The sequence below is a fragment of the Melospiza georgiana genome, chromosome Z (assembly GCF_028018845.1).
Source record: "Melospiza georgiana isolate bMelGeo1 chromosome Z, bMelGeo1.pri, whole genome shotgun sequence".
Lineage (NCBI taxonomy): Eukaryota > Metazoa > Chordata > Aves > Passeriformes > Passerellidae > Melospiza > Melospiza georgiana.
The window spans coordinates 25,608,422-25,629,991 of NC_080465.1; the positions used below are offsets into that span (position 1 = coordinate 25,608,422).

At 37.5% G+C, this 21,570-nt stretch overlaps 1 protein-coding gene across 2 annotated transcripts in view; it reads left to right on the forward strand.

The window, feature by feature from the left end:
• The first annotated feature begins 522 nt into the window (after window positions 1-522).
• The window catches only part of MFSD14B (major facilitator superfamily domain containing 14B), a 48,591-nt gene continuing 27,543 nt past the window's right edge, over window positions 523-21,570 (forward strand). For both annotated transcript variants that reach the window (XM_058044175.1, XM_058044174.1), the window contains exons 1-7: window positions 523-751; window positions 12,476-12,571; window positions 15,683-15,745; window positions 17,936-18,063; window positions 18,939-19,053; window positions 20,010-20,228; window positions 21,303-21,416. In XM_058044175.1, coding sequence (XP_057900158.1) covers window positions 563-751; window positions 12,476-12,571; window positions 15,683-15,745; window positions 17,936-18,063; window positions 18,939-19,053; window positions 20,010-20,228; window positions 21,303-21,416 — 924 coding nt within the window. In that variant the 5' untranslated portion in view covers window positions 523-562. The remainder of the gene's footprint in view (window positions 752-12,475; window positions 12,572-15,682; window positions 15,746-17,935; window positions 18,064-18,938; window positions 19,054-20,009; window positions 20,229-21,302; window positions 21,417-21,570) is intronic.

Sequence of the window (21,570 nt, forward strand, 5' to 3'; positions counted from 1 at the left end):
ACTGGCTGAGTGAGCTGAGGGTGTTTAGCCTGGAGGAAAGGAGGCTCAGGGGTGACCTTATCACTCTCCATAACCACCTGGAAGGAGCGTGTAGCCACGTGGGGACCGGCCTCTTTTCCCCCGCAGCCAGTGACAGGTCAAGAGGACACGGGCTTAAGCTGTGCCGGGACATTTAGGCTGGACATTAGGAAGAATTCTTCACAGAAATGAGTGAGTGGGCATTGGAATGGGCTGCCAGGGAAGTGGTGGAGTCACGGACCCTGAGGGTGTTTAAGGGAAGGCTGGATGTGGCACTCAGTGCCATGGTCTAGGTGACAGGGTGGAGGTCGGTCGTGGCTCGGGCTTGATGGCCTCGGGAGCCCCTTCCCTTCCCGGCCCGCCCACCCGGATTCCCGGCGGGAAGCTGGCTGCCGCGCGCGCCGCCGTTCGAATCCGCCTCAGGGGCGGGGGCGGTTCGGCGCGAGGGGCGGGGCGCGCGGTCACGTGAGCCCGGCGGAGGCGGCCGCTGCAGCCGCCGCCGTCCCGGCCCGGCCGCTCCGGGAGGGGCCATGGTGGGAGCGACATGAGCCCCGAGCCGGAGCCGGAGCCGCCGCCAGCCCGGGACCGGGCGGCAAAGAAGGAGGAGGAGGAGCCGCCGCCACCGGCGTCGTCGTCGCAGCTGCCGTCGTGGGAGGGCGGCGACGGCGCCAGGTGGGGCGGCTGCATCATGCTGGGCAAGAGGGTCGGCCTGACGGCGGGCGGCGGTGGCGCGGTGAGTGCACGGTGGGAGCGGGGGCTCCGCCGCGGTGGCGGGGGCTGCGGCTGCCTGCGGTTCCTGCCGGCGCTGAGCGCGGCCGTGCGTTACGGGCTGGGCCGGGCGGCCCGTGGGTATCAGCGCCCGGCCCGGCCGTGAGGGACAGCTCCCCTTCAGCTGCCTGCCGAGGTGTTTCCTCGTCCCGCCCCTGGATGCCTTGTGGAAGTTGAGGTGCGGCTGGTTCTTCGAGTCGGCCCTGCCCTACCTTGCCCTGCCCGACCCTGACAGCCTCGCTACATTCTTTAGGAGTTTTATCCCGGGCGGAGTAACCTGCGTAACAGCACCTGTGGGAAGGTGGCACCTGTGGGAAGGTGGCTGTAAATAAGTTTTCTTTTAAAATGTATGAATCCGAGGTGCCAGGAAGGTAAAACTTAAATTTTCCTTAAGAGCTCTTGAAGGTGCTCCGTATTGAACCTTACCCACGGGGTTACCGTATGCAGTTTCTGTAGGTGGCTGTGCTTTCTGTTTCGTCTCTTCACACTGGGCGCTGAGATCTTGTGCGACAGGAGGAGCTGGGAGGGAGTGACTGATCCGCGCCCTCGCTGCAAAGTGTGGTAGCCGTGCCTAATTGCTTTCTGAAGAAAAAGGCTTAAGCCTTTCTCTAAGTACGTCAGTGTGCTCACAAGGTGCCTTAAAACCGGCTCAGAGGTCACAGACCTTGAGCTTTCTGCAGTAGATGACAGGTGACTTGTTTCAGGCAGGATGGAGCTGGCTGAGGCGATAGAACTCATCCTGTTTTGTTGGAGTTAACCCAGCGGTCAAGATGGAGTAGAAGACCTCAGGGGAAGGCGCAAAGTAATAAAACAGGTGATTCTGGCGAACAGTTTTTAAAAGGGTACCGGTGCAAAACAAGGCAATGCCTTACCATGGTGAATCTTTTTCAGCAAATTGAAATCACATACATTTTTTTTTGCGTCTGAATTGCAAGCTGTTAATAGCTTTTCTTGAGGTATATTTATGTTCATGTGTACCTGAATAATTTGGTATTAGTTTGCTCACAAAGTTGGGTGTGCTGAAAGCTTTGTATGTGCCAAAAGTTATAAAACAGTGTTAGGTTTGTGTCAGGGAGTCAGCATCTCCTTTGTGTTACCTGTCCTCCCACAGATAAGCATCTGTGCTGTCAGAGAGAAGATAGTGGGCTGTTTTATGTGAAGGTGAAGAAGTATTTTTAGCTGTTATATTTAGTACATTAACAGTGTAGCATTAATGTGATATTGTAGTTACAGCTGAAGATGATTAAAAAAAAATCTTGAAACCATCTGTTTGATACACATACATTCTTTCTGCCTTGCTTGTATTTGATGAAGAGCTTAAGGTGCTTTTAGTAGATTATTAATGAAGATGTAGAAAAATGTTCTGTGGAATTCATTAGTAAAGTAATCTCTTTTATGTAAGTTAATTCCAAAATGATAGCTTCACACTTCTTATGGTGTACCACTTCTGTATTTGAGTCTTTCAGTTGTCTTTTAGAAGTGGTTATGCCCTTCAAAAATCAGGTTGGACTCTTCAAGAAGTGCAGCTGGTGTGTGCTGTATGGTAGAATTGCAGTTCAGATTTATGTCATTAAAGAGTCTAGTGTATATGGAATCTGAAGTGAGACTACACAACTATGTCTGAAAGAGTTTTGAAAAGTTAATGTTTTAGTTAAGAAACAGAAAGTTTCAGTTTTATTAGCTCAGAAGATGTGGTGAAAGAAACAGAGGATTGATCTCCTAACTATATAGAAGAAAAATAGTTGAATTTTTTGATGTATGAACAGAGACTTGAAAATGGAAGGTACAGGTAGGGAAATTTAAAAAGAAATGAAAGAAGTGATTTTTTTTCTCTAATTTTGAAAAGTAAAACTCAAATGGAAATGAAATCTATAACTGACAAAGGCACTAACCCATTTTTTAATTAATGGATGGATCTGATAAAGTTGGATTAAGTGTTAAAAAATGCTTTTGAGTACTTAATATATGCTCTTGTGTAAGTTTGAAAATTTAGCTTCAAAATGACATAAATTCTTAATTTTGTAAAATGATCTGAGGTTTGGTTTTCTGAGTGTGTTTTTTGTCCCATCCCTCTTAATTGTGTCCTTGGAAGACTTTGTGATCCTGTAAAGCGTCTCATGAGATACAGACCGTATGGGGCTCTAGCCTTGTCTCGGTAGTGCAGTTATATCGTGTTAGGGTCTGCGTCTGTTACTGACTGAACAGTCTGTTTTGTAATTGCAGTTCCTGCTCCTCCCTGTGATTCTCACATGGTTGTCATATTGCTACAACTCTCTCTGCCTAGACTTTATTGAAAGAGCGTATTCACAGTAAAATATGAGGGGTTGGGTCATGACTTTAGATGTAGGTGCAGAGATCTGCTTGATTTCAGTGGGAGTGCATCCCAGGTGTTTGGAAGAGGAAGCTTGCTGCTTGGACTGCTGCTGAAGAAATAAATCCAGACGTGAATTTTTTGTGAGGTGCTTCTTTGGTCTCTGAAGAATGTCTTAATTTTGCATTTTTATTTTTACTCTTTTTTTGTATCAGATCAATAACACAAAGTCTGTCAGATTGTGCAAGTTTTTGTCCTTTTTATCTCTTCATCTTGGGTGTAAGAAGCTTCTGGTTTTGGATGTAGCTGTAACTAACCTCACTTTTCTGAATGCATTGGCTTCACTGAATTGAAGAGCTGAAATACAAATGCTGAACAAATGACTTATGAATTGAGTTACTACCTAAAAATTAATAATAGTTAAACAACAGTATGTTTAACTAAATTCCAATGGAATTAAATAATTTTTCTTGGCTGTATTACCATGACTTCACTGAGCCTCAGAAATTTAAGAAAATGATGCCATGGGACATTTTGTTATCTCTTGTGCAATCTTGTTATATATGAATTATGAATGCTGGTAGTATAAAGCTTAGCACGGCATTCAGAATAATTGCACTGCACACTTCATTTCTGGGCAATCTATTGCCGGTAAAATGTCACACTAAGGAAACTTTTCAGCAAAATAGTGTCATTCTGTCTAAATAAAGTGCTTTTGTGGGAGAAATCCTAAATAGAGTATGAAATAAAAAGCCACACATCTGTACCTCTTTGAGAATTAATCAGATGTTAGTTTCATGTTCTTGGACACTGCAAAATGTCACAACTATTATGAAGACCAAGACCTTTATATATTTTGGAAAGATAATATAAACATTCTGAACTGTACATCTTGGAATTTTGCCAGCCTTTATTATTTAAATTTTATATTGCTTTACACAGTGAAGCACAATTATATGTGCCCAAAGAATTATATATTCTTGCCCTTAGTGTTAGCAGTTTTCTTTTTTATACTGCATAAAAAATACAGCACAGTAAAACTAAGGCATCATGATTTAATATTATGAGACTTTACTGAAACAGGTCTGAACTCAGTAAGCTGGTTTCTTAAATTTCTTGCTTGTACAATTTAAATTATATTGCTGGTGGTAAAAACATAGTTTTTCGTAGTTCATTTGTGAGTTTGTGTGTTAAGTCCTTTGTGGAGCACTGTTTTCTCCCACACAGGTTATTTTTTACTGTTAAATCTGAATGATTAGAGATGAACAATATTACATTCTCAAGATTGCCAGTGTAATTTTGAATCTTCCCATCCTGTCAGATTGACATAAAGTCTGAACTGTTACCAGGAATGTTTAGCTGTTCTGTTTAAAACCAAATGATTCTGGTTTATATTTTTGCTGAGAGGGTGCTTCTCCTGTTACAAGTCTACTGTTAGTGATGCTCTGGATTCTATCAGTTTGGATGTTGTTGCATTCCAAGAAAAGCACTGTAGGCTAGATCAGTAAAAACTTAAATTATCAAGTAATAGTTATATAATTAGTCATAAAGATCTTAACCTCGCCTGCTGCACAAGGACTTTGAGTAACTATCTGCACTATGGAGAAGCATGTGTATTAACTAAGCAGCCAGGGCTTTTTAGAGGAATTTCTCAGTATTGTACATATTTCTAAGTTTTACAAAGAAAACTTAAACAGATAAATTGGCTTCCAGCTTGCTGTAGTGTAATATGCTAGTTATATATTACTTCTGTATGAAGTATTTTAATGAAGCAATGAGGCGCTGCCTAGAGCGGAGCTCCAGAATGTGGCAGGATGTATGGCAGTTGTTTTCTTGGGTGATCTTCCTACCTCAGTGGCTTCAGCAATGAAGACTGAACCAGAAATGATCTTCATGCTTTACGTAAAATATTCCTGCTTCTAAACTTGTCCAGTCTAAACTGAAACAGGAATGTGTTCCCAGCAGGAAATACAGTATGGCATGACATTTTAGACCTTAAGAATAGATTGTGTGCAGTGCCACTTATTTTCTTGTATTTCAGTGTAGGGAGGTGGTGGCAAATTTTTTTAACACCCTTTGTATCATGTTGGTCCCAGTTCAATGAATCACATTTAACCTTTCTGCAAATATTTTTATTGCAGTTTGGAGGAAGCTGCTTCAGTATTCCACCATATCTTTGGTAGTGTTCCTTTTCTTTCTGTGGGCCTCTTGTGCTTCTGTAAAATAGATTATTCAACAATGAATATTGCTTAAAGCTTCTGAATGAAACAGTCATAGGATAAGAGGAGGATCTTTATATAGAGCTATTAAAAATGGTCAGAACATCAGAAGAAGAGGATTAGCTAGGCAGGCATGTCACATGTTAATGCAGTAATATAGTGATAATCTTTTTCCTAACAGAGGAAGTTCTTTTGAACATGTGATAGTAAGCCACTTCTGAATGCTAGACTCATTTCTTTCATTGAATTCTTTTTTTCCAGGATCACATTCCTATGTTGTAATCATCTTATATGTGGAATTAAAATTGTTTCTTCTTGTTTGCATTGCTTAAAGTAATATACATTAATTTCCATCTGCCATTTAATTTGTTCTATACATTCCACAAACTTTTGTTGTTCTTTGTCATTGCCCTCATTGCCCTATAACTCTTCCAAAGTGAATTGCTTTTTGTCAGTGACCTTTGTCACTTCACTTTCATCCTTTTTTATAGCTCACTTCTGAATGCGTTGACCAATGTAGGCACTAGGACAGAGCAGTAGGAGTCATCCAGTAATGTCACTGTGCTGTATGGACAGATTGCAGTCAGTTTATTTATTTATTTTTTTGGGTTGTCCTGGGGTTTTTTTGTGCATGTTTTGGAGTTTTTTGTGGATTGGAGGGGTTTTTTTGTTTGTTTGTTTGTTTTCCCTATGTGTGTGTTTGCTTTTCTTTTTGATTCTTGTGGAAAGTTTGCTTGCTTGAAGAGCCTTTAGTGAGTATCTTTGAGTGTTCTTACTGAATTTTTGGAAAGCTTATTGGTGTGATCTGCCTTATCTATACATGTGCTTTTGAGAACTCCAGGAACCTTTAAGACACAATTTCTCTTTGCAAAATCTTCACTGGCTTGTCCATTTTGAATGAATTGTTGTTCTGATACTCTAAGACCTGTGCAATATGATCTAGTCTAGCTTTCTGTTAAGAAAGTCTGTTATGATCTTCCAGTCCAGATACAGATCTGCTTAAAGTGTTTGTTTTGCAACTGAAATACAAGTTTGGACAGTGTATAATCTGAATTAGTTATGATTTATATTGGAGCTCACAAGATGTACCTAAAATGCTGTACTGGATTGGAAAGTACTTTCATTTGTGTTCTGTGTATTTTTGCATTGAATTTTTGCCAGCAAAAATTCCAGCAAGTAGAGCATTTCTGGTGAACAGTTGGAATTAAGGTGGATCCAAAATGCTTCTGTTTGAAAATTAAAGAGAAGAGTCACTAGAAAGTTTTCTGGGGATATTGCATGTTTGTCTCTGTCTGGGTAACGTGTGGAAGAAGGAGAATCCATCGTGAAGTGAGATGGATTGGTGGCATAATACTTGTTCAAGAATAAGCTAAAATGATTAAATAGTCTTGTAGTGAGACGTACCAGGAGAAGTTTGCGTTTGAAATGGTTGTATTTTGGGGGAAACTAATGAAATAGTAATGAAGATAAGTGTGTAAAGGGAATAAATTTTATAATTTGTCATGAATTTCAAAATCTAAATGATTGATACATGAAAGCATGTTTCTTGGAGTATTTTACCGATTCTGTTAATTCAGTTCTTTTCCTCTTGAAGATACCAGAATTGACATAGTGGACTGCAGTGCAAATGGAAATATAAAAAATGACTGTTTGAATCAGTTAATTTTTGTAGTGGAAAATGTTTCTGTAGGCACTTAGAAAAAAAATTAATTAAACTCATACTAATTAATTTGAATGTTGTTTAACCTATTGTAGGACAGTGAGTGCTCTTTGCAAAGGTTTGTCTGTACTGCAAATAGAACAAGCAACTAGTGGGCTCTCCTGAGGGACCCTAGCGCTTGGTGGGAAGGGATTTCCCAGGGGGTGGTGTAGGGTGACAAAAGCAAGTTCCTGTGGTTGGCAATTCAGAAGTTCAGTTTGCGTTTGGTTGTTATCTGCCTGAAAGATAATAGGATTATGTTACTGGAAAGGTTCTTTAGGGAGATACCTTCCTCTTCAGGACAGGATCAGCAGTGAGACCTGAGAAGGTTGCCCAGGGCTTTTCCAGGTGTATATTGAAACAAACCTTTCATGTCCAGCTCTGCCACTTCACCCTTATGAGAGGAAAAAAAGCCTATTTATCCAGTCGAAACTTTTGCTTAATTTGCCTAGCAGCACTGTGTGGCCCTCATCAAAATAGAAAAAATTTGAGAAGGTGCTCTGGATGACTTCAGGATTTGAATAGTGACAAGTGATTTTGTTCTGAAAAAAGCGTATTTCTTCAGAAAAATAAAAAGGCATTTTTGAAATTGATGTTAAGATGCTTGAGGAGGCATTCAAGTAATTTTAATTATTACATTATAGATTTGAATTAACAGATAAGTAGTTGCGTAAAAACTGTATGAATAATAAATATTGCCTGTTCTTAGTTTGCTCTGCAGATCTAGGACTGGCTATAAGCTTGCATTTTGCTGCAGAGTATTTTAGGGTGAATTGTATTAGCCGTTCTTCAGAATGTCTTAGATAAGGTATTGTTACTAATACTAGAATGCATTTTCCTCCTCCTTGTCTATGAGCAATTATTACCAACTGGATTTATCATTTTGACATTCTTTCATGGATTTATGAATGTTCAACAGCTGTTTAGCTTTGCAAAAAGATTGTACTGCCTCCCAGTAGTTATCCCAGCTTCCTTCAAATTAAATTCAGATTTACTCTGACTCCAAGAAAGGCAGAAGAAAAAAATGATTTTTTTAGAATTGGGCAGTGAAAAGAGGCATTGAAGGAGCAAAATGTAAAACTGGAGAAATAACAGATGTTTTGTTAGAACTTTCAGAGCTTCAGATTTTACAGTGATGGCCTAAAACTTGTATTGTTAAGCATTTGAGATGAAGTAATGTTTTGCTCATTAATGATTGTGCAAGTGTAAAACCTTGACAAACAGCTGCATTTGAAGGCTGTTATAATGTTGATACATAGTTTCGCAGCCCACACACAGTTCCGTCACATTAAGTAGAAAAGTATTTTCTACTCATGTGAGTAAAAAATAAGCCCTTAACAATTTTAAGCTTTTCTGAGGACACTTAAAACACTTCCAGTTTTGAGGGCAGTGAATGAGGCATGCAACTTCTATATTGACCATATCTGCACTGTTTCTCAAATCCTTTAAAAATCCTTTTAATCTTAAGGAGTTCAGTAGGTTATTCCAATGCTGTTTATTCAAGAAGCCTAAAGGTCCTGTGCTTCAAGGTTTATAACCATTTTTTACATACTCAAAAGTTCTTTGTGTAAATTTAATGAAGTTTTGTTGCAGGGTGTTTTCTCAATGCAGAAATGAACCTCACCCAGTAGTTCTGATACAGCTTTATGAAAAAGGCAAGTGTGAAATGTTTTTAGAAAACTCTTTGATTTTGAACTGAGTAAAGAGTTTTCATTGATTTTTTTTTTAATGTGTGGACCAGGCTGTGTACATGATCAATCATAAACTATTTTGGTTTCTTAAAAAATAAGTTGATTCTTGATTAAAAATTGGAAGCCTCTGTGATAGAGGAGCTACAGTAAAGATGAACATTCAGAAGTAACTTGTCTTCATCAGTCCATTTGATAATGTCAGTAAACTTTCCTGGTTTCATGGTCTTAATTTTCCAATGCAGCCCTTAGCACAAGATTTTTAATTAATCTACATATTTAGGACACTGTAAAGAAAACTCAAAGAAAATAATCAACTATAGGCACAAGATTTTTAATTAATCTACATATTTAGGATGCTGTAAAGAAAATGGAAATAAAATAATCAACTATAGTTAAAGTGGATCATATATTGGTAGTGCTAGTATATTTGACATAGAATGCTTATCTTATTTTTAACAGGTACATGTTCCTTTCAAGATCTGAATTTAATTTTTCAGGTCATGGCTTGAATCCAAAAGGCTGTGGTGTTTTCTGTTTTTTTAGTAGGTCGGTGCAGCTAACTGTAAGCTGTGTGATGCTACCAGAAATGATTTTCAGACTGTTTTAATCTCCATGCTTGTCTTTGAGTGTGTATGTACATCATTTTTCTACTAAAATATATAAGGTCAAATTTGTGTGTAACAAAAACACTATTAAAAAACTCCAAACACTCCAAAACTTCATTTTTCATGGCATTAAAAATGTTTGGCAAATGCAGACCAGATATTAATGATGCAGCAACATACTTAGCAGTATAAAGTTGAGAGGGAAGTAAAGTGGAGGCAGGGGCATCCCTTACCTACTCTGATGTAAAATTTGCTTTTTTCAGAGGAAACTGCTGTGGAAGGGGTCTTCAGACTTCATTGTACTGTTAAGTGCTAGTCTGACAGGCAGACATCTTGGCAAAAAAAAAAATATTCATGAAATTGTTATCCTATTACCTTATATAGGAGTACTTAAAGACTTCTTATATGAGGAGGATATTTTTTTTTACCCCCTTAACCTTTGGAATCTCTGCTGTTTAGAAATTAAAAATTGCATATTAATAACTCTTGAAAGCCTTCCAGAGATAATCTTTGATCTATGATATTGTTTCCCAGGAGAAAGAGAATTGTTTTCTTTAATTTGTCATGCTTGGAAGCAAGCTGCAATGTAGAAAATACATTGAATCTTACTAGCTAGAATACACTGCTGCTGCAGGTTTTGATAAACTGATGGACCTAAAAATTATTACAGATCTATGCATTTACTGTTTAAACACTAGGAATTTCTTCACAGTTTTTATTATAGTTAGGTTAAATGAATCATGTAATGCAAGCATTTTCAAAACATGTGATTTCTACCAATTAGATCAAAAGTTTTTGAGCAGGGGAGAAACACCAAAGTTGTCTGTACTCTACCTTCATCATAGGTTGTCTTGACTTTTTTTTGTGTTCAGTGCAAGATCCTGAGTTTCATGCTCACCCTGGTGTCCACTTGCTGAAATGAGTCAGATATTTATCATATTTTATTTGATATTTATCACTGGGTAGTGTCCCTTTAACTGAATTCTGCATTATTAAATTGCACTCTTCTGTTGGAGTGAAATGGCCTTGGATTCGCTGGAAACACTGAAAAACAGTCTTCTGCAGGACAGTTGCTAGGAGAAAGGCAAAGAATCATTTTGGAACACAAAAACTATGTAAAACAGTTACTGTGCCAAGGGGTAGTCAGAGATTAAAACATCATGGAATGTTTTTGATTGGAAGCAACCTTGAAGATCGTGTAATTCCAACCCCTCCACCAGTGGAGAAGATTCCATCCACTAGGGAAATTATTCAGAGTTCCATCCAGCTAGCTTTTAACTCTTCCAAGAACTTGATGCAGTGCCTCACTGTTGAGTGAAGAATTTCTTCCTCAATCTAATCTAAATCTCTCCTTTTTCCTTTTTAAACCATCCCCCTTCTCCTCTCACATTCTCCCCAATAAAAAGTCACTGTTCCTTTTTTAAAAGTCACTCTTTTTCAAAAGACCCCTTCAAGCAGTGAGAGGCCACAGAGGTCTCCCTGGAGCCTTCTCTTCTCTTCTCTTCTTGGAGGCTAAGCAACCCCAGCACTCCCAGCCTGTCCTCATAGGAGAGATGCTCCAGCCTTCTGGTAACTTTGTGGCCTCCTCTGACCCACTGTAACAGATCCATGTCCTTCCTGTTTTGATGGCTCCAGAGCTGGACACAGTGTTACAGGGGGGGTCTCGTGAGAGCAGAGTAGAAGATCAAAAATCCTCTCCATTCGCTTGCTGGCTACTCCTGTTTTAATGCAGCCCAGAATGTGGTTGGCCCTCTAGGCTGTGACTGCATTTTGCTGGCTTATGTCCAAATATCATCCACAATAACCCCCAAGTCCACCTCAGGGCTCCTGTCTCATTCTTCTCCCAGTCTGTGTTCATGTCTGGGATTGCCCTGACCCAGGTGCAGCGCCTGGCACCCAGACCTGTTTTACTTAGTGAGATTCTTGTGGGCCCAATTCTGAGGTTCGTTCCACTCTCTGTGGATGGCAGCCTGCCCTTCCATTGTGTCAGCTGTACTGCACAGCTTTGTGTCATCTGCAGTCTTGCTGGAGCTGCACTCTATGCCACTGTCTGTGTCAGGAGTGAAGGTATTGAAGACCACTCGTCCCACATTAGAGCCCTGAGGGACATCACTCGTCACCAGCCTCCACCTGAACACAGAGCTGCAACTCTCTGGCTGCATCCATCCAGCCAGTTCCTTATCCACCAGATGGTTCACACTTCAAATCCATGTGTCTCCTATTTGGAGGTAAGGGTGTCACATGGAGCTGTGCTGAAGGCTTTCAGAACTCTAGCTAAATGATGTCTGTCAGTCTCCTCTTGTCAACAATTGCTGTCACTGCAGTGAAGCCCACTCAATTGTTCAGCACCTCTGCTTAAATCTCTTTCAGGAAGAAAGCAAGCAAACCGCAGTTCTGGTTAAATGCACCTTTCTCAAGGGTTCTGCCCATTTTGTCTAAATAAAAAGGTTTCGTTAATGTCATCTGGGATCAAGTCCTTTGATCTTGAATGGCAGCAGTTTCACAAAGTCATGAGTACTTTGATAGTTTGCTAATTCTTTCTGGAGTTGCTTGTTGACCAGTAGAATAGTTCCACAGTCTGAAGTCTGTATTTGGAGATACAAGCATAGAATCAGTTGGTCAGCAATCAATAGAAAACAGTTGTACAGATGACATAAGCAGCTCCTTATTGTCTCATACTTTGGCATTTTCAAATACAAAAATTGTTGCTGTTCTGATTATGTACGTTGTCATGGTTTTGTTGAAGCAGTGCTGTGATTTTAATGAAGTGGATGTGTCTTGTCACTTGTGGAGGAAGCAGGGAGAGGTATACCATTTGTCACCTTGTCGTGGAAGGGTTGTGAATAATGCTCAAGTGGGAGAAAGCCTAAAGACATGTTGGAGGTGAGAGCAGTACAGGACAATGTCAGGAATAGGGCCAATAATTCTTTTCAGTCAGCAGGTGTTCAAGGGAACAAACTTGAAGTTCCCTGGAGATCTTTAATTGTTTTGTAGTACAAAACAATTTCTTCTCTCTTGTTTGGCTTATTGTTGTTCCCAAGGGCTTGGTTAGTAGGTCATACTGAAAAGTGGTTATGCTCAAAACATGTTTGTAAGAGATATTTGCACATGTAATGAAGTGGATGTGTACAACCACTGCATTTGTTCTGTTTTTTTTTTTTTAGCAACAAGGTATTGGTCGGCCGAGTGTTTACCATGCAGTGGTGGTCATATTCCTGGAATTCTTTGCCTGGGGGCTCTTGACAACTCCAATGCTAGCGGTAAGTATTGTTCATCAGCTGTTGCCTTGGTATTGACAAATGTTAATTTGCTAATTTCTAGGGATTTTGGATTTAATTTGCTTTATAGTAATGCATATCTCAGTACCTCAATTCCAGAAGTCTAAGCAGCTGAGATCTGGACTGCTGAAAGACTAGAAGATAAAGAAAAATAAATTAATTCTGCTGTACTGCTCTTTAACTCTTATTTGCCTTTTAGACTGACACCAATTTAGTCTATTGATTAAAGTATCTCTGGAAATTCTGGCTTTTTCAAGACTTCATAGTTTAGTTAATCTTCCTCTTGTAACAACTGAATAAACTATGCAACCCTTCATTAACTATGTATATTCCCATGGGCTGACTGTTTAGTCAGCATGTAACTTCAAGTGCAAAGGCATTCATGTAAGAAATGGATTTCATAAGTATTTATTATGTTCTGGTTATTTTCTAGGTGAACAGATAATTTGAGTGTTTGGTAATAGGATATGAAGCATTTAATTTGAAAGCATGGATCTCGTTCATTTTAGTGGGGCCTGCCTGTGGGCAATTGCAGAAGGTCTACCTCTACTAGTCCAGGTTTTCATTACTTGAGACCACTTTGAAAACATGGCAAAAAAAGTTTTGTATGATTGAAAGAGTTAATTTTTTTCCTTCTCCAAACTCCAAGTAAGAAAATGTACATAACTCTTGGAATGTATTTGCCTAACTTTTCTAAAGGCTGTTGCTGAACTTCGTAACATTATTTAGTAATAAAGAAGTTCACGTAAACAGTTGACACATTTCCATAAAGCAGTTGTCTCACAAAATGATTGTCCTCTCATCCTGTCTTGCTGCTGTCAAAATATAGGGAAGCTTACTGGGTGGTCTTTCTTGTATTTCCTTTTTCTTTGCTTTTTTTCCTTAACCAAAGTGCTCAATTTCAACTTGTCCAAGTTTGGCACTTCTCATTTAAAAGGATAAATATGCAAATCATGATTCTTACAGATCTGTAAACCTCCACAAATTTTAATAGAACTGTGTATTCAATAGTTGCCCAGTAGTATACTCCAACTGGAATAGGTCCATAGTTGAAGGTAATAATCTTTATTTGTAATCAGCTTTGTAAACACTGAATGGCTGCTGTGTGGTTTATATAATTTCAAGTCTGGTTTGATACTTTACACCTGTCTTGTGATGTACCTCTGGTAGCTTACATTGGCCTGCTTATGAGCTGGCAGTACTAGATATCATGTAGAGAGTGATATCAGCAATGTTCAGCCTTTGTTCTGCCAGCTGCCTACTTCTGCTCAAGCAGGTTTGTCAGGTAGGAAGGGCAGAAATGATAATGTCTGGCCTGTTGATCAAAGCTCATGGCTATTCAATTTTTTGTGGTTTTTTCCATGATTCTGTAGGTCATTGTTCACTTTTAGTCTAATAAAATGTTGCATACTATGAAAATAAATTGTTTGATGGCTGAGATTATTTATAGTTAAATTTTAAATTGCTTTTTCACTTCTTTTGACATCTGTCAGCAAAAGTGTACTGTTAGTTTCATGACACTATACTTGGAGAAGAAAAGATTTAAAGTCTTTGTAAAGCACACAAAGGCTATTCTAGTCAAAGACTGCCCAGAGGTTATGGACATTTTTTTTTTTATTTATGGACTTGTAACCAGTGTTAGTAAGTTACCATAAGCAATATTAATTACTTAATGACATGTTCTCTCTTCAATATATATATATATATATTTTGAATATGTATCTATTGGTAGAACTGGAACAAAGCAGTTCCCTCTACCAGTTTGTCAACTTCTCTTGTCTATAAAGTAACAAATTAATATCAAAAAACTTGAACTTAGTATCAGCAAGGGTTACCTCTCAGGAAAAAATACTAGAAAACAGCTCACAGGTAATTAGACTTGACTCTCTGAGTTTCCTATTTTTGTTTGTTTTGTTTTGTTTTTCTTTAACTTTGAAGGCATCTACTTTTAGATCTGTAATTTGAGTTCTGATCTTTTTTTTCCTCAGTTTATAAAATCAGTGTTCTAACAGGTGAAAAATTGTTTTAAATACCTAATCAAAGGATGATGGCAGGAGGGAAGAGTGATGTAAATAAGGAGAATTATCTGACCAGTAATTAGGAAGAGAACCACCACTTTGATTAAACCTATGATTTGAGGATCTGAGTCTTCCTATAGAAATGATGCTAATACTTTTCAGTGTCCCTTTCTCAGTATACATTTAAGTAATTTTTGAAATTGGTGGCACTTAGCTATAAATATCAGGTGCAAATGAATGTGAGTTTTGTTTGAATCTGAATTTTTGTGCATATATGTTTTGAGCATCACAATAATTTTTTGTTTTAGTCAATGTGATAGCACCTGTGAGGCCCCTTAACTCTCTTGCATATTTATGGTAAATCTGTTTAGCATAGATTAACATTCTTGTCCTTGAATTAGGACTGCTGATAAAGCACCTTACATGAATTCGTAGCTGTATTTAAACACTCAGAACTCTTGCTGGTATTTGTAACCATCTACTTACTAATTGGAATTGTTTCTAACTGTATGGCTATTTAATAGCTGCTGTGTGTTCAGTTGTGAATATAGCACTATTTTTTCTGTGTCAATGTAATTTAGCAGAATCTCATTTTCACTCTTAAATATTGACAGTCATATTTTCACTCTTAAATATTTTCACTCTTAAATATTGACAGTCAACCTTTTAAATGAAGCAGCTACATTAAAATTTTATAATTTGTACTGCCTGGAGGTGGTTTTTGCTTACATTGATCCTCTTTTTGAGCAGTGTCCCAAACCAACTATCTGTGCATTACAGTCTTTGCCAGCATAGGAACTTATGCTGATAAATACATATTAAATCTTGTTTACATTTTCTTGTGAAAACAAAAAAGAGGTAGAAGATGCTTTGATTCTTGTTGTTCCAGGTTTTTTTTTTTTTTTTTTTGTTTTGTTTTTTTTTTTTTTGTTTCGTTTTTTTTTGGGATAAGATCCTTTTTTTCTAACAAGTTCTCATAGAGCTATCCTGTTTTACAAATCAAGTTTAAACTTGGAATCAACTCTCTCCTGTCTCTCATAATTAAAATGGTGCTTTTTTCCCCCCCTTCCTTCAGGTCTTACATGAAACATTTCCCAGTCATACATTTTTAATGAATGGACTTATTCAAGGCGTTAAGGTAAGATGTTTTTTAAACCTCTGACCTAAGTATTCTGTGTGTTTGACTTGTCTCAACTACATTTTCCATAAGAACATAACAAAACACTGAGAATGTAGTTAATTCTTAAATCATTTTTTTACTGTAGTGGTTGTTTCTTGGGCTGAATTCAAGTTTTACTGCGGAAGTGGCAGTATCTTGAGAGAAGTGGAATGTTTCTCAGAAATTTAAATTCCTCTCATTTGAATAGGTTCCACTTGTAGCTATTTGCAATTTTGATAAGGATCTGTCTGAAAATAAAGCTACATTTTTGTTGTCTGCTTCCTAATGTTAAATGATTTATATCAGAGGAAAATGAATGCAATCATGATCATACCATTGAGATAGAAAATGAAGCATTTGATCATTGTGATTTTGTCTTAAAATGCTGCATAAGAGCTAATTTTCATCAGGTTTGTTTATTTCCTGGTCCTATTTTTTTAATCAGCTCTTGTTCTTCTGTGATATTCAAGATATTCAGGGCAATTTATAGCTTACTTAGACCACTGCATTCCCACAGTGATTATGCTGAATTGTGGCCGCAAAAAAGCTTGCAAGAGTTTTATAGCATAACTAATGTAAAGTCTTATCTTTCATAACTCTTGTGCTGAGAGGCTGCAAAGCCCTTGCTCAAACTTATGACTAAGATAATTTGTAGCGCTCAGAAATTATTTTTCTCTATGTCACGTAACAAATCTAAAGCACTGCTTTTAGCTGTAAGAACATAACATCCTTAGGATCAGCTTGCTGGTCTTGCTGTCTTTCATGGTGAACTGGCAGAACACAGTGCACTTGGGATGTTTGTCTCAGACTGAAAGAGGAAGTTATCTTCTCATTGTTCTCATAGGCAAACAAAGCTCATGTTCCTCTTCCTGTTTTGAGTTTTTCTCTCGCACTGCAATGTAACTATGTATTAAAAGTAGTAAATAGAGGGTTCCCCATAGATTTTGTGCAGAGCATGCCTGTAGAAAAGTGCTGTAATGTAATGAATAGGTCTAATAAACTGGAGATCAAAGGCTAGGGAGATCTTGTACTTCTGTGTCTTTTTTCTTTAAAACTTTGTTTGTGAAACGTTGGAAATGTTTTTGACAGCAAAACATGTTAGTTCATATGGCACTGAAATCTGATTCTAAGGAACAGAAAATGTAATTTCAATTGAGTAAGACATGTAACTTTCCAAGGATCTGGTAGTCTGGCTTTACAGCTTTTGCTCTCAGTCTACTTACTGAAAATGTTGAAAATCAGGTTTGTTTGTAAGGATTTGACAGAAGAGTTTCTTAGTATAGCAAGTCTGTATGCATATGTTAAACTTGTGTGACTACATTTGAATAAGAGAGGTAAGCTAAAGTTAGCCAGAGTAGGCTTCCAGGGTATTAAGGTACTTACAGAACCATGCATTTACTAATGTTTGGACTTACGGCGCAATTGGATTGATAAATGAAGAATGTACTAATTAGGAGGAACTGTTCCCCAATTAACAAACCTGTGAAATCCTTTCCTATTTTAATTCTCCTGAGTAATAAAACAGATATGAGGCCTAGATTCTAGGACTTCATGAAATTCTGGAAAAATCTAGTATTTGATGCTTAGTTAATTTTTTCTGTTTTTACTGTACATGTGAGTCTGACCTTTACCACAGGAATCTCATTATCTCAAGTTGCCAGGCCTGCTCAAATGATCTTAATAGTTCTTGCTATTTACAGATGTACTGTACAGGATGAATATGTAGTATAAAGCAGTAAGTGTTTAATTTAATTTAAGCTGTTGAATTTGTTCAGAGAGCAGTTATGTTACCCAAAGCTCTCTCCTAGGACAGTCCAAATTAGAGGGCAACTTGGGTTTGAAATCTAGCACTGAGTGTCTTGATAGAGGTTAAGATAATGTCTTTTGTGGAACTAGACTGTATTTTGGAGATGTTAAAGATTTTGCAGTCTGTATTACTTCTATATTGAATCAAATGGTGCTTGAAAAAAACATATGCTATCTCTTTTTTCTTATTTTTAAAATTCACTCAAGTTTGATTTGAAACATAAAACATCAGAATCACAGAAAACTAGACTGTAGAACAAATAACGTCAATTTTCAGTTATCTATTTTATTCTCTTCTTATATTGTAAAATGAGCCTTGGAAATGTAACTGCAGACATACTAATTGTTTTTCTTCTGTCACAGGGTTTTTTGTCATTTCTCAGTGCTCCACTAATAGGTGCTCTCTCAGATGCTTGGGGAAGAAAATATTTTCTTCTTCTTACAGTTTTCTTCACCTGTGTCCCAATTCCATTAATGCGAATAAGCCCATGGTAAGTGGTACAAACTGGAGTAGCAGTCTTGTCAGGACAGCAGATATTCAGAGGAGATGTCTGGGGAAATGGGAAGGGGACAATAAGATAAGAAGAAAGCAGCTTTCCTTTCAAGACATGATTGCATTATTCTGGAGATTTTCTGTTCAAGATGTATTCAAACTGTGTGTCCTAAAAGTAGAAATAATGGAATATGAACTATATTCATACAAGTATAAAGCATTTCTTTCAAGGATTTGACAATCCCATCTAACTCTATTTTAAGACCAGCTGTTAATTTTTTCCCTTAATGACTGACAGTAATAATTTTTTTTTAAAGCTAAATGAACCTTATCATTTATTTGCTAAAGAAAAGTATAATTGTTGCTAGTGAGATCTTCTACCTGTTTGATTAGTACTTTGAAACCAAGTTAGTACTGCTCAGTTACTACTTTAGTTGCATTTACGTTAATTGTGAAACTTGGAAGAATTACAAAAGAATTTTGTTTACAGTCTGAATGCATTCAGAGTTCAGGTTCCACAGTATTGTATGTCTGATAGTTTATTCCTTAACTGGCTGATGAAATAACTTCTAAGATAGTTAATTTTTCGTAGCTTGAACTCGAGAGGGTAAAAATCTATGCCATACCATGTCCTCAAAGGACCACTTCTTCTTTTAGGTTGATGTATAGTAAACAGAAGAATATAAAATAATTTAAATGGTGTTTTCCAGTATTTAAGTGAGACTGTACAGTCATTCATTCATCTCCAGTAAAGTTCTGTGTTAGTTTTCAAGGAACCCTCCTTGTAGACTTAAACACAAACTTGCTTATTAGTAAGATAAAAAGCAAGAGATCTTAGTTCAAATTTTGTAATTGTTGCTTTTAAATTATTAGGTGGTACTTCGCTATGATTTCAGTATGTGGAATATTTTCTGTTACCTTTTCTGTAATATTTGCCTATGTAGCTGATGTAACAGAAGAGCATAAAAGAACTACAGCCTACGGACTGGTAAGATATGCTCAGTTTGGGGAAAAAGGTCAGATTATGACCTTCATATTGAAGTTGTGTTTTGATGTACAGATTGTTTCCCGATTAAAGAGTTTGATAAAGAAGTGTACCACAGTTCAGAACGCTGGATAAGTGTTCACACAGTGAACAGAGTGCTGCGTGCTCATGGGAGCAGAATTAAAATTTGACAACTTGCGTACAGGGCATGTAAGAAAGAATGTCTTTAATTTTTGCAAACAGAACATTAAATGTTTAAAGACAATGCAAGTAATATAATTCAGCAATAGTTTTCCATCACCTCTAAGTTGCATATATAGTTCATATGACTTCTTTTTGATATAAAATGGCCTTTTCTAATGTTAGAATGGTAAGAAGGGATGAAAATGCATAAAACAGTATTTTTAATAACTTAGATATGATCCTTCTTCACGATCAAAAGATGAGGAAAATAACTTGCTTAGTACAAACTAGTCCATTCAGAGGTAATATAATTCCTGCTTAGTGTGCTTTCCTAATATCTATATTACTTTACGTTTTGGAGGTCTATTGATAGATGTCCTTAGCTTTTAAACTTCTTTTAGGCAGGCATTTAAATGTACTGACAACTTTTTCAGTGAAATCACTTCAAATTCCTAATTAGAAAACAAAATAAAGATTTTAGTCTATTTGAACGTAAGAGCCATTTTCCTTTGAGCCAAACGTGATCTTGGAGTGCAAATCCTGTCTAGTATGGTGTGCTGTTGAGAAGGCAGTAGAGACTGTATTTGGGACCCATACTTATTGTTGTAAATAGTATGTGGTTTATTTACTTTTTTGTTTGGTTTGGGTTTTTACTTGAATTTTTACTGGGTTGCTTTTTCAATGACACTTGTAGGGAGGGGTGGTGAGCAAGTTACTTCCTTTTTCTGTAATGGGAGAATAACCACTTTGATGGGTTTATAAACTGTTGTGCATAGGTATCTGCCACCTTTGCGGCAAGCTTGGTGACTAGTCCTGCCCTTGGAGCATACCTGTCTGCCAGCTACGGGGATAGTCTGGTTGTACTGGTGGCCACGTTGGTGGCTGTCGTGGACATCTTTTTCATCCTGCTAGCTGTACCAGAATCTCTGCCGGAAAAAATAAGACCTGCTTCATGGGGATCTTCTATATCATGGGAACAGGCAGATCCTTTTGCAGTAAGATGCACTTCAATAAGTTGTTACTAAATATTTGGTGATTGATAAGTAATAATTATTCGTTTCAGTTTGTAAGCTTGAGAAGTCTTCAGCCTTACTGGTAGCTTCACTGTTGGGTATGCAGTAGTTTCCGTTCTCTGCTCTTGCCCATAAAGATCTAACTACATTTAAAAAACAAAATCAAACCAAACTTTGTGAATGAAATAATTCTAGATTTGAAAATAATGTTTGGTGTGAAATCCAACGGTACAATACTTTAACTTTCTAACTTAGGTGCTCTATTTTATTGCGAACAGAAATGCTGAATTCTTATGCACCAGTATTTTAAGTTTTTACATACTCAATTTATGACTGTACTTTTGTCAGTATCTCTCTGCACTCTTGATTTCCACTTTTGGTTATGTATGATTTATTTCTAATAGAGATTGGATCTATAAAGCCTGATCTTTTTGTGGGCCTATATAGGAAGGGCTAAAACATACCATGCAGTCTTTGTAGTAACTTCACTCACTCACACATACTCAGTTATTTTATGTTTTCATTACACCTTGATATCTTAAGAAAGGAAGAAGTGATTTTTCTTCTCAAGATCTGTCCTGCTGGGAACTGGTTGTGAATATTGACAGATGAATGGCATGCTTGAAAGACTGCAGTTACAGAATTTGTTTTCCGCAATTTATTTGTTCCTTAAAGTAATTAATTATAATTATAATTGGTGAACAAGTGTAAGAAATGTATATTATTTGCTAGTATCTTTCAAAACAAATAATTACTGTGGAGGTCCATTAGAAGACATTAGTTATTACAATTATGTAATGCTGTTTTTGGGGAGTAGTTTTGACTTGGTACTGAACAGTAGCTTCAAAAATCTCGATGGAAACTTTACTGAAGAATTGAGTTCCCCAAACTGTATATAAAGAGATTGTTTGTGACTTCATGTTCAGCTTAACAGTGTCCATGTGTAATTGTTTTGATGTACATGCATGCAAAAAAAAGGGAATATACCTTCTTTCTTTATGCTTTCATAGGCTTTGTACTATGTTTTAATACCTGCCTTGTTCTTTTGTTTTACAGTCTCTGAAAAAGGTTAGAAAAGACCCTACAGTTCTCCCAATCTGTATTACAGTGTTATTCTCATATCTGCCTGAGGCTGGCCAGTATTCTAGTTTCTTTCTGTACTTGAGACAGGTAAATGTTGATCTCTTCGCATCTTACTAAGGATGTTTAAATAAGTATTCCCTATGACTTCTTTGTTGTTATAGGCTTTGCTTAGAGGCCTGCTTTCTGCCAAAGTAAAACTTTAAGATTAAAAGCAGGGTGATTTGCTAAACCAAAAACTGAG